General features: G+C 47.2%; 1 protein-coding gene across 1 annotated transcript in view; it reads right to left on the reverse strand.

The window, feature by feature from the left end:
• Positions 1-2791: 2791 nt before the first annotated feature.
• PDILT (protein disulfide isomerase like, testis expressed) overlaps positions 2792-13054 on the reverse strand; it is a 35086-nt gene continuing 24823 nt past the window's right edge. Inside the window, exons 7-11 of the mRNA XM_057695730.1 lie at positions 10907-11104; positions 7735-7855; positions 5305-5483; positions 3842-3931; positions 2792-3025 (exon numbers count right to left, since the gene is read on the reverse strand). Coding sequence (XP_057551713.1) covers positions 2792-3025; positions 3842-3931; positions 5305-5483; positions 7735-7855; positions 10907-11104 — 822 coding nt within the window. The remainder of the gene's footprint in view (positions 3026-3841; positions 3932-5304; positions 5484-7734; positions 7856-10906; positions 11105-13054) is intronic.

The following is a 13054-nucleotide window of genomic DNA, read 5'->3' on the forward strand; positions in this document are numbered from 1 at the left end:
TGGTGAGTATCATCTCTGGCTGGTGCACATGAGGCTCCGTCGAAACGCGAGTTTGGCTGCCTGTCAAGGAGTCAAGATGGAGCTCCAGGTGGCTCCTGGAGTCGTCCGGACAGAGATCCCCGGCAGGGAAACGGGGAGTTTGGGCTGCAGCCTATTCATAAGTCTAAGAACCACATTATTCTGGTTTCTGTGTTTGATGCTTTTACATCTTGAGACTTTGCTGACTCTGGAGGGACTGCCCCACTGAGGGTGTACGCGTGCCTAGAGAGACCAAGGAGTGCCCCATGATACACATCTTTGCTGCCTCCAGCAATATCATATTCCTGAAAGCATGACTTTCATGTGCAAAACAGCCAGTCCAGAGCCCATCCTCCAACCCCTCCTCTGTCAGGCTCACACTCAGGACCACGTTTTCCCTGCCCTAAAGTCACCCCAGGGCCAGGTACCAGACAACTAGTGACAATTCCCAAGTCCTGGAGCCTGTTGAAACTATGAAAACTAGCCAATACTAAACCTGCTTACCTTGCCTCTTCTGTTCTTTCTCATGGAAACCACAATAAAGGCTCCAGTTTCAAATTATAGCCAGAATTTCCCCTTGCCTCCTCTGCCTCCTGGCCAACCCTGGCACTTCCCTGTGTGCCCTACCCATGGCGTGGTATGACCCTCCTCTTGGGATCTGTGAGTATAATAAATGATCTTTTCGATGACAGTTATAGCCTGGTCTGATGGCCTCGCCATACCTGGATTATAATAAAACCTACATTTTAAAGCAATCAGCATCATCTTCACGCAATACAGCTGGATCGTCGTGTGGTATTTCTCTAATCAGCTATTTTCCCACTCTTTCTTGTTCCTACCCCCTCACCAGCCCCACACACTTAACGACATCGTGGCATATACGTCATTGGAGTCACTAAACCATGCCTCCCACATCTTCTCCGTCTACCTGCCTCTGGGCTCCTCTTCCACATCCCCTCTCCTGCCACGATAGAGACAATATCTTTCCATAAAAGGCCTTTATCTCCCTGCATGTTTTTGACGTCCTCCCAACAGAGGGTCGTCACCTGCCCCACCTACCCATACTGTGTACCCCCATCTGAGCCCCCACTTCCTAAGCGCCCAGTTGCATCTGGGGGACCTGCAGGTAGCACACCCATTTTCTGGCTTGTGGCCAGTCAGGGGCTCTGTTCCATGTGATTTAGTCCTAGCAGCCCCCGTGGACCCCTCCTTCAACCGGCAGCCACGTGGCTTTAAGGCTGAAGTGGGTGAGCCTTGAATCGTGTCCTGAATACTAACACCTGCCCCTGTTGGGGCAACTCGTTCAGGTGAGTTCCAGGGCCCCAGGCTGTTCCCTGCTTGGTCTGGATGTGGACAGGCCAGGTTTGGGGGAGGAGAGACGGGGTGCTGGCTCTGGAGGCCTGATAAAGCACAATCAGCCTTTGTGTTACATGATGGGTAGACTGTGGAGAGGCCTGGATGGTTTGTGCAGACCTTGGTCCCTAAAGTATTATGCCCTCCTTTTCCCAAGAGAAGCTCTATTATCACCCGCCTGAAATGAATGTCACAAACCAGCCGCGTGAGTCTGAATGACCTCCTAATATGTCTATGGCCTAATCCCCAGAACCTGTGATGCTATCTTACATGGCACAAGGGACCTTGTGGGTAAGATGAAGTGCAGCATCTTAAATGGGGTTATCTGGGCAGGCCCAGTGCAATCACAGAGGCACTTATGAGAGATGCAGGAAGAATTAGAGTTGGAGGAAGTAGGAGAAGTGAGGATGGGAAAAAAGGTCAGAACTCTGTGAAGAAGAAACTATGAATGCAGGCAGCCACTATAAGCTAGAAAAATAAGGTAGTGCTGTGAGCCCTCACAGCTATGGCTTTTTAGAAGATCACTTTAGCAGCTTTAGGGAATATAGTTGTTTTGTATGTGTTGGGGCCTGGAGATACAGAAGAGGGACCAATTAGAAGACTTCTGTGGCTGAGACTGGTGGGTGGAGATGGAAGAGAGTGGGTGGGTCACTGGTATGATGGAGTTACTTCTTTTTTTTTAACTTTTTATTTTTTTATTTTTTACAATAAACTGCATATATTTAGAGTGTATAACTTGGTATCCCAGCCTCCCAATTCATTCCCCCCCCCCCCAACCCTCCCTGATGGAGTTACTTTTATGGTAATAAAAGGAAAGAGGGGAATTGCTGCTTAAGAGAGTGGGTCATTTTTGAGATACGAAAGACTGGGCACAGGTTTTGGGTTGAATCTCTTCCTTATTGTGCTAAAAGAAGCGTAAATAACTCAATCCACCTGTTTGAAAGCGTCAGCCACCCTCTGGGGACCCTGACCTGGTGGTGGTGGTATGTGCAGAGTGGTTAAATGCAGGGTCTGTGGCAGGTGATTGTCTAGGGTAATGCATCAAGGGCTTTCTAGCTATGTGATCCTCCCTGGTTGCCTCAGTTACCTCATCTGTAAAATGGGGATGATGAAACCTAGCTGCCAGTGAGGTTGTGAGGACTAAGTGAACACCCAGCAAGTTGTAAACACTCATTCAATGCTGCTATTATGGCTTCCCTTGCACGCCTATCTGAATTCCAGGCTGAACAGCTCTTCTAAGGTGGCACCAGCCAGGAAAAAGAGACGATTGGAAAACAGGGCCACAGACATTCAAGGGCTTTTATTATCCAGCCTCCGCCCACCTGCCACAATGATATACAGGTTTTTTTTGAGTAGATCCACTCAGAAAATGATGCCAGGACCTGGAAAATGGGCACCTTCTCTCCTGGTTTTGGAGAGGCTACAGTTCCTCCTTCGCTCTTGGTTTCCTCCCCTGTCCTGGAGATCCCTTTGGCTCAGCTACCTTCTCTTCCTCCTCAGCCATTTCTTTCTGCCCAGCTGGCCCCTCCAGCTTGGTCACATTCTCCAGCTCAGGCAACTTCTGTTCCGGTAGCTCTTTCTTCATAAAAGGTACCTCCTTTTCCTCAGCTAATACCTCCTTTTCTGTCACTTCAGTTTGCTCAACAGACAGTAGCTATTGAAGAAAAGAAGAGCGGGAGGGAGAGAGGGAAGAAGGAGGAAAAAGAAACAGAGGCAAGAATTATGCAGTAACTGTCGTTGTAATGGCCACGCAGCCTTTCTTTACTCTAAGCCCACAGGTGCAGCTGCTCCAGGCCTGGCCACTAAGATCCATGCTGGGATACCTGCTAGGACCACTAAAGAGCAAGTGTGTCTTTTTCAAGCTGAGAGGGTGTTAGCAGAGAGCCATGGAGCGGTCACTGCCCCTCTGCGGAGAACGGCCTGCTTGGGAGTGAAGCCAACATAGGGGAAAGCAGAGATGGGGAGACAGAAAAGGACTCTGAGCTTCAGGACCCACCCAGATCTGATGTTCTCCCAGTTAACAGGGAATAAATTCCATTGCTGCTTAAGCCAAAGAGTACTGTCGTTTCTGACTTTTGCAACTGAAAGTGTCCAAATGAAAACAGATGACACCTTCCAGCAGATGGCCTCACTGAGGCATGAACAGAATTAGGAGAGAGTGGAGACTGCAGAACAGGGCAGAGGGCAGCAGCCCATCAAGACATGTGGTCACCCACTCAGGAAAGTGGACCCAGGGAAGGAGCCTCAGGAGCTGTGTGAGACCTCAGAGCCTTTGCCCTTGTCGGTGTTTCTCAACTCTGCCCTTTTGGTAGTACGTGTCCTTGAAATAAAGCCATCCAAACTGGATCCTTCTCCATTCTCTCTGAAGTGCACAAGATATGGAACTCTTGGCACCTCCTTCCTGGCCCATGGAGCTCCTGATGGTTCTGCGTGGGACCGAATAATCCAGGGTACTGCTGTTTCGCCTTACCTCATCTTCATCCTCAATCTGGATCTTGATGTGACTTTCCAGGAAGTCAGAAAAGCCCTTCAGGGTATGTTTGCCCTTATATAGTACAGCCTAGGAAGAAAATGGAGCAGGGTTGAAATGGTAGCCCCTTCCTGCAAAATACTCAGGGATTTCTCCACAGGTAAATCCAAATTCCTAACAACCTGAGTGCAGTGGGCCTGTCCTTAACCGCTCTGAGCCTCCATCATCATGGTCCTAACATAAAAGTAATGGAATGTCATCCATCATTTCATTACTGGGATGCAGTGGTTCAGAGCAAGAACTATGAAGCCACACTCCTGGGGCTCAAACCCTGGCTTGATCACTTAGCACTGCTGTCTACTTGCTAACTTCTGAATGACAATTTCCTTAACTGTAATATGAAGATAACAACAGTCCTTACCTCAAACATTGTTATAAGGATTTAATGAGTTATTATATGAAAAGTACTTACAACAATGCCTGACTCATAGTGAGCACTATTTTTATTTGCTATTATTATTATTATTATTAATTACTGAATAATAAGAATAGTTATTTTACAAAGGGTCTGGCCTATGTTCTTGTTCAGCCATCACTAGCTTCCTTTCCTCTTTCAGTCTTTAAGAAGATTAGGAAACTACCTACTGCCCTCTGGCTGTCTAAACTGCTTCTCAGGTAACTGAAGATATGCACCAGGTCCACCCTTTCAATCTAGCTTCATTTTCCACGTGCATCTTCTGCACCAAGAGGATGACATCTCTTGCACAGTTCTGTGGCCAGCCTTCTGCCTACCTCCTTGCTCATGTTATACTTCCTGCCTATAATCCACACCCTTCTCATTGAAATCCCCACCATTCTGCAAAGTCTCATGTCTGCATGAAGACTTCCAGCCATATCTGCCCTATCCAATTCCAACTGCACTTGCAGATAAGCCCATATCGTGACTTTCCCCCTACACTCAGTCATACTCTTCTTGGGAGCAGGGACCTTGGCTCGCGACTCTTCGATTGACTTTCTTCCCCACGTGCCAAGTGGCATGAAGAACGTGCTCCATGAACACGGATGATATTCAGCAACTCTGATACCAACGTGTAAAGTACTTACTTGTCTCTATCATGATAGCAGCCCACCCCCAACATTTACAGGGTGACTCCCCCACCTTATTCCGGGCTCAGCTCTATTACCGGAGGGAACCCTTTGACCTAGGCCTGACCATCAAAATACCCACATCCCCTCAGCCACAATGACTGGGTCAGGGGGACCCAATCAGATTGAGTCTTGGGACTTTTGTGAAAGTCCCAAGACTCAATGGAAAATACTCTCTAACTTGAATATAAGAAGATAATAAGAACTAGAGCTGGGAACGAAGCTGATTTGGTAAAAGGCAGAGCAGGACACGGAGAAACCGAATTCATGACAATAACGTAACATTTCCAGTTATGTGAATCCCAAGAGCCCCTCACTTGTTGAGAGTTGGTGGGGAAGAGCCTGAAGAATGGGTACCGGTCCAGGTACGTCAGCTCAATGTCATTTGCTGTGATGTCAATCTTGGCGATGGTGACTGTGGAGTGGTTTTGATACCTTCTGCCCAACTCTTCCAACACTGGGAACAGCACCTGGCACTTTCGGGACCAGGATGCATCTGGAAGAGAAGGGCCGTCACTCAAGCTCACACTAACAAAGACCCTGAAGGCCACACTCCCCCGTAGACACTGTCACCCTGTTGCACTAGTGGTCTGCTGCCGTGCAAAGTGCACTCCCTCTCTCTTTTCATAGCGTGTGAGGTGATTTTACATTTCAACCATACTACCCGACCATCATTAAATAAATTAGGAAAAAAATAGTAATCAAGTCCCCTTCCACTTAGACACTTGTTGGGACACCTGTTGGGATATTTTCGTCTGTTCTCTGATTTTCCTTTAACATAGCCTTCCTTCCACTCTAGCTGAAGAAGAAAACCAAGAAAAGTATTTATGACAGATGGTCCCTCATATTCTGCAAGAAACTGTGTGCGCACACGTGTGTGTGCGTGTGTGGTGTGTGTGTGGCGTGTGTGTGTGTGTGTGTGTGAGATAGCACAAGAGTTTTCCAACAGAGGTTAAGATCACAGCTCAACGTCACTTAGTTAATTAAGCAGAGGAAGTGGGATTTGCAGACAGGCTGCTCTGACTTGTGACGGCTGTGTCACACGGCCTTTCAGTCCATGGAGGATACACACACAGGAAGTGAACGTGAGGTTGTGACAAGGACAGCTACTCCTGGGACGGGGACATTGGACTTCCCTCTGGACAGTTCCTTGAGCTCTGTGTGTGGCCCAGGCACTTGGACCTATGGAGAGACATCTGCAACACGGGACCAGCGGCAACACGGACGGGAAACCACCTCGCCTGCTTGTTGCTGTATTGAAGTTTCCGGCTCTGTGCGAGAGGCCTCCAGAGGCCTGGATTAACATCTGGATGGTCATCCCTCCACTCACAAGCTGAGTGCTTCTGTGACTACCTGCTCTCCCGCCGCGTCCCTGAAGCTCCCCTGGAGCCCTGTGGGCCCTGGGTTGGAACCCGAGGGGGCATAACGGCTGCGGTCCCAGGGGGCCAATCTGACATACCTGCTTCCAAGGAAATGAGGCTACTTTTGCTTTTTACCAGGACCAAGTGGGCATTCTCATGACTCCCCCTGTCAGGGAGGAAGTCCTCCCCAGCCTCTCACTGAGAGGCAGCAGATGGTGGTTATTCAGCCAGCAGACTTTGAACACCTGGCTCTGTGGGTGAGTGTCCATCTCAGTGAGATTTTGAAAGGCCTGCATGATGTAATCCAGCCCTAATTTCCCCCTCCAGGAAATGATGGCATCCAAGCTGGATGTGAACTTTTTGCCTTGCAACTTACTTACTATGTGACCTGGGGTGAGGTAATTAACTTCTCTGAGGTTGGGTTCCCTGATCTGTATCGTGGGGAAATCCACTGAACCTTCCTAAGAGCCTTGTTTAGAGGAGGAAATGAGAGCAGGTGTATAAACAGCAAACTCACAAGCGCTCAATAGACGGTAATTCCTCCTGTTAAATAAAAGAGATGTCTGAAATCACTGCTCTGCCACCCGTCTCTGTGTCTCAGGGTGGAAGAGAAGGTCCCTGGCTTTGGGTCTCATATGCAAATCAGAAACACTGGGCAGAGGGCAGTAGTCCCTGGGTGAGCACTGAAAATAATGAGAACAACAAGAAAAATAATAGCAATAATACCTGTCATGCAGCAAGCGCTTGCAAGATGCCAGACCCTGTTCCAGGTCTTTTACATGCATGAAAGGGGTCCTCCGTTGGGCTGCACCAACCAACTCAGGTATGTTAAATATGAGCTGCTTGACAAGTTTGTTACTTAACGTACACTGGTCACTGGTACAGGCTGACTAGGTTCCAGTCCCTTACTTACTTAAGGTCACATACTAGCTGCGTGACTTTAGTCAAGTTTCTTTACTTCCCTGGGACTCTGTTTACGCATCTGTAGGGTGGGCGCAATAAAGTAGCTATTTTCAAAAGTAACGTGGGCGGAGTAAGTGAGATAATGTAGAGACTGATTACATGAGAGGTGATGTTGGCTCTGGCACAGGCCTGGTGTAGCCAGCATTCAGTCAGCTCTGGCCACAGTATTACCACTGTTACAAACAGCCACAGGCCTCGGTTACAAGCGGAAGGGATTCCACGCGTTCCAAGAATCTGATGTGAGGGGAAGAGCGGCGTTGTAGCTGACAGCATCCTGACCCGGACGCTTTGGATGTCTGAAGCCCATTCTGGGCATGGTGCTTTAACAGACTTTGGAGACTGTGGTCCCCAAGAATTCAGGAGCTACACTTGAAAAGTAACGTTGGAGCCACTGCCTCCAGTGCCCTCTGCGGAAATACTTACAGAACATCACAAACACGTCCCTTTCCTTGTCAAAGACAACAGCGTTGAAGTTCTTCCCAACAAGCTGCTTAACTGGCCCCTGGTCCCAAGAATTTGGAATTTCTTCACTGGGTTGATGTTTCTAGGAAGCAAATTTGAGAGATTTTAACGGTCTCCAGAAAGGGGCTGGTGGCTGGGCTCCCCACCCAGCTGGAGACGGTGGGAACTTCCTCTTGTTCTTACGACAGCCTCGGGGAGAGTCTGAAATGCTGAGGCAGGTCACGAGCTAGATGTGCAGCCGGGGCTGCCCAGGGCACTGGGACCAGAGGGCCCGGGAGGTGGCAGGGCTCCAAACCAGGGCAGACGCTAGCGTTTCAAATACGTGGTTCTTGGAATGCTTAGATGAGCGTGGGTTTCACATCATTAACATCGATGCTAGTTTGTGTCCCTTCTCCCCAAAATACAGCTGTCCTCAACTGCCTCAAGAATCAAACTAAGACCATTTATGTGACCTATACAACGTCTGTCACACTTTGCTTCCTGCCGCCTCCTCCAAGCTCATCACCATTCTTCCCTTCCTTCCTTCAGCCACACTGGTCTTTTCACCCAAAGGGCTAGCCTTGCGCCCACGTCCCCATCCCCACGCGCCCTTCCTTATCAGATTTGTCTCTAACTCAGATTTATCTTTCAGAATGATTGCAAAGGAGGACTTCTCTGACTCTGCCCCAGACCAAGTCAGGCCCTGCTTTCATAAATTCTCACTCTACTTGGTACTTTCCATGTATCACTTATTTATCACTTATGTTTGTTTTTCTGGTTATTTGATTGATGCATCCCTATCTCAATGGATGGAATGTCACAAGGGACTTTTCCTCCCTTATCACTGAGTACCACTGGGTACTGGTACATCATGAGACCTCAGTCAATGTTTTGTGAATGAATGAAAGAGCCAACCCAGCTCTTGCTTCTCTTTGAAGAAAATGGTGAAAATCTCAGAACATATGCTTTTCTCTGCAACCATTGTTTTCTGAATATCTCTTGCATTCACACACTTCTCTCTGTCTGCACTGCTACTAATCTTGGCCAGGTAGCTTTCATCTCTCATCTAGATCACTGTAATAGCCTCCTAGCGTCCTCACTACATCTCTTCCTGATTCTCTCCACACCTTTATTCTCCTACAAGCAGGTTCTACCTTCACTGGGCAAATCTGGCTTCCCATTGCTCTCCGGGTACCAAATCCTTAACACGCTTACAAGGCCTTGCTGCCTGGCCCTTCCCCAGCTCACCAGCCTGGTCTCCCACAATGGCCTCCCTCAACCCCGCCCCAACCTCTGGGAAGGACCTGAAAATTCTTTGTGAGGGAGCATAAAAAGGATGGGGACTGGATATGAGGGATAGGAAATGGAGAGAATGATGGAGAATAGGAATGGGCCAGATCAGGCACGTGACATCTTATAGGTCGTGCGAAGGATGCTCCTCTTTATTCTAAGAACACAAGACAATATGCTGGCCCTTGAGAGGAAGACAGACACCTCCTGAGATGTAACCAGAGGGAGAGAAAGAGGACAGGCAGGGCTCCAGGTAGGTTTGTAGATGTGGTGACAGAAAATAAGGGGCTTCTGTCTGAAGCCTTCTATTTTCTTAATAATACATGATTACTTGGCTCAGACTGAAAGTAGGAATGGGGTTTAAGGAGAAATAGACTCAGAGATTAAGAGAATGAAAACACTCAGGGGAAATTTACATAGAAATGTCAGGATATTTCTAAGAACTCAGGGGAGGTTTGGTTTGTGATTCCTCGAAGCCAGCCTGTCTCATGGGGATGTTCTTTTTCTCCAGGATTGGTCTGGAAACAGTAGGGAAGTTAAATGGGCTAAGCTGGAGTTGTGATTCTGCCTGGTAAATACTACAGGGTGTAGAGGAGGTAGAAGGTGGAACGGATCAGGAGTTAAGGGAATCATCAGAGAGGTGAACCATGGGATCCAAGTTCAAGGTGGAGGGCGCGAAAGAGATCGTGAAACGGGGTAAGGAGACTGGAGGCCATGCAAGGGGTAAGGGGCTACTGAAGGCAACTAACAGGATGGGAGTGTGAAATCAGGCTTTCAGAGGGGCTGCCGTCTCTAGAGTATGGCCATAAGAGTAGGCGGCCGAGAGGGCATGGACATACCGCTACTGGAGGAAAGACCAGGGTTGTGGATACTGACGTCTCTTAAATGAGGGCAGAGTAGGGGTGGAGGGTGCGTCTGTGACGAGGAGCTTCAGTCCTCAGAGAGTGAAAGGGAAATGATCAGAAGAGCAGTGGGAAGCAGGAGGAGGTGGTCTGAAGTCCAAAGGCACGGAATCCAAAGAATCTGGAGTTTTCGAAGGCAGGAGGAGGAGAAATGGTTTGAAAGTGAATGGAGGACACCAACCTTACCAACTGGCCCGTGATAATATCGCATGTAAGAGAAAACCCAGCTTTCATTTGAGAAGGCTGCAGGGGAAGCAGTGTCTGTAAGGGGATGGACAGAAGGTAATAGGAGCCCTCCAAGGTTAGGTGACCATACACGCTGGATTGCCTGCAGAGTTCCAATTTATTCCTGCCATTTCAGAATACTTTTGAAGAATGCTCCCATTACTCTCAAAATTGTCCCCATTTAGAAAATAAATAATATATTCACCTAACTTGGCAAGGCATAACTCAGCAGGGTGGTTGAGGATATAGCAAGAGCTGAATACACAGCAGGTGGTTATGTTACAGGCCTATATAGTGTTATGTAGCCATCCGTATGCAGCCTCTCCTCCCTGGTCCCTAAAGCCTTGGAGGTTAAATCCTTATTGCTTCACATATGCCACCCCATCTTTTACCCCAAGCAAGCATTTACGCTGAGGCTAAGTGAATCTTTCACATTAGAGTCTGAAAGAAGGATAAGAATCTACTTTCAGAGGATGCCAGCCCTAGGAGTACCTGCATTTCAATTGGAGATTCCTACAAAGACAATGCCTTCACTTTAAGAATTAATGGTGGAATTATAAAGTCAGGACAGATCAAAAGTTGAATAGATTTGAAGTGGGACATGGGGGTATTTCCTCACAAGGACCATAAGGTTGACCTTTATTCTGTATCCCCATTCAGATGACCAAAGCCAGCAGAATTACAGAAAAAGAATTATTTTGAGGTTCTGGATAAACCTTGTCCAAGGACAAGCTTACCTTGGCCTTTCTATTCAGGAAGCTCTGGCTGAATTTCTTGAGGTTTTCATAGGTTATCTCCTCGAAAGGCATTTTATACCTTGCGTCAGAGCTTAAATTTAGGATTTGGACACATGGGGTATCAACCTCTGTGATCCGGAAGTATTTGAAAACACGTCTGTTTCTGGGCTCATCTGCATCCACAAGGATGAAAAGGATCTGCAAAAGCAAAGGAAACCTGTGTCTCTCTGGATTCGAGGCACGAGAACTGAAGGACTCTCTTACCCAGGGAGAGAAACTACTGGGGAGCTGGGGCGGGGGGGAGAGGGAGGGGATGTAGATAGCGGAGTCTATGGAGCACCTCTGAAAGCCAGAGCAAAGGCTCCCTTCCATCAGGCAGGTGCAGCCCTGCAACCCACTGCACAGACAGGCATTGGCTGTCAGCCTGGCTTCACCATCCTTGCTCAGGACACCATTCACACAACCTCAGGAAGTCAGGAGGTCCTGAGCTTTCATCCCAGTTCCTTGGGCAAAACAGTAACTTCCCCTCTCTGTGCCTCAGTTTCCTTATCTATAAAGTGGTGATTATAATAGTACCCACATTATAGGGCTGCTGTGAGAATGAAATAGGACACTGTATATAAAAGACTTAGTTCAGTGACTGGCAGGTAGAAAATGCTCCGTACATGTCAACTCATTATTCTAAATTACTCTTCTGTTTAGGAAACTTAGGACCTCATTCAATCGTGCATCCAACACCTATTTGCTGATAGGCATTTTGCTAAGCACTGGAGATGCAAGGTAGACAAAATCCATGCCTTCGTGGAGCTCACATTCTAGTGAAGAAAACAGGTAAGAAATGAGTAAAGAAATTAATCAATCAGATAGCAACACAAGAGTGCCAACCAGACCACAGAACAGGGCACTGTGAGAGAGTGACTGCACAGATGGGGAGAGACAGGGGCTCAGTATTAGGTAGGAAGATCAAGAGAAGTATCTGAGGAGGTGACATTTGAGCTGGGACCTGGGAGATGAGTAACAAGTCAGGGGAACACATTTAGGCAGTGGAAACTGTCACAGGAATGGCCTTGTGGGGGGAGGGGGATGCATAGAATGTTTTAGAATAGAGTGGCAAGCCCAGTGTGGCTGCAGAACCGTGGGAGAGAGAGTCATGGGAGAGAGAGTCATGGGAGACAGTGAGAGATGAGGTCAGAGCTCCAGTAGGAGCCAGGGGTTAATCTGAATGAGACGGGAGGTCACTGAGGATAATAAGCCAGAGTGTGATGTGGTGATAATTTTTAAAAGACCACTCTGGTTGTAGAGAAGAAGCAAGCATGGAAGAAGGAGACCAGTTAGAGGTCCTGCAGACCCTGGATTTGGATACTCTCAGGTCACTCATCTATCAAAGTGTTAAGAGCCCTGCTGTGTGCCAGATATTCTTCCAGGTGCTGGGGAGACTGTGAAAAGCAAGGCAGACATATTAAAACCGACCATGTATACTTTCAAAAAACATTTGTTAGGAGTGAACAAGATATGGGAGCATGACCTGTTGGAATACTTTTCCTCCAAGTGTTTATCTTTGGCTTGAAAATGGAGCACAGTCAATAAATGGTATTCGAGAAGCTTGCTAACTGGGGTGAAGGCAATGTACATCCTCAGCTCATGGTACACGCCAACATAAGTTCAACCTAGATTCAAGCGTTAAATCTGAAAACATAATCTAGAAGAATTACGGCTAAGCGCTGACTGTTGTAACAGAAATAGCGGGAAAGCAATCAGATTGAAATTAATTTAATTACATCAAAAATCTTAAAGTTTAAAATTGAATAAACCAGGAAACATTTATAAGAGGTGTTTCCATAATTAGAACAACTTTCCTGGAGAATAATGGCGTGGGGTGTAACATGGACATTAAATATGTTCATACCTAGTGGCTTTATTCTGTGTTTGGGGGTTCAAAGTTTTTGTTTTGTTTAAATTTCAGAATAATTTGCTTCAAGAGAAAGAGAACCTACCATTACCTTACTGCTTATAAAAATAAAGATAAAAATGAAGTAAATAGCCCCCATAGTCCAGATGGTGCTAACTACATAAATATAGGTATAATGCTTAGGAAAAACTGATGTGTTTCTAATCATAATAATAACATAAAAATAAGCACTGTTTATT

This window comes from Hippopotamus amphibius, chromosome 9 (genome assembly GCF_030028045.1).
Source record: "Hippopotamus amphibius kiboko isolate mHipAmp2 chromosome 9, mHipAmp2.hap2, whole genome shotgun sequence".
NCBI lineage: Eukaryota > Metazoa > Chordata > Mammalia > Artiodactyla > Hippopotamidae > Hippopotamus > Hippopotamus amphibius.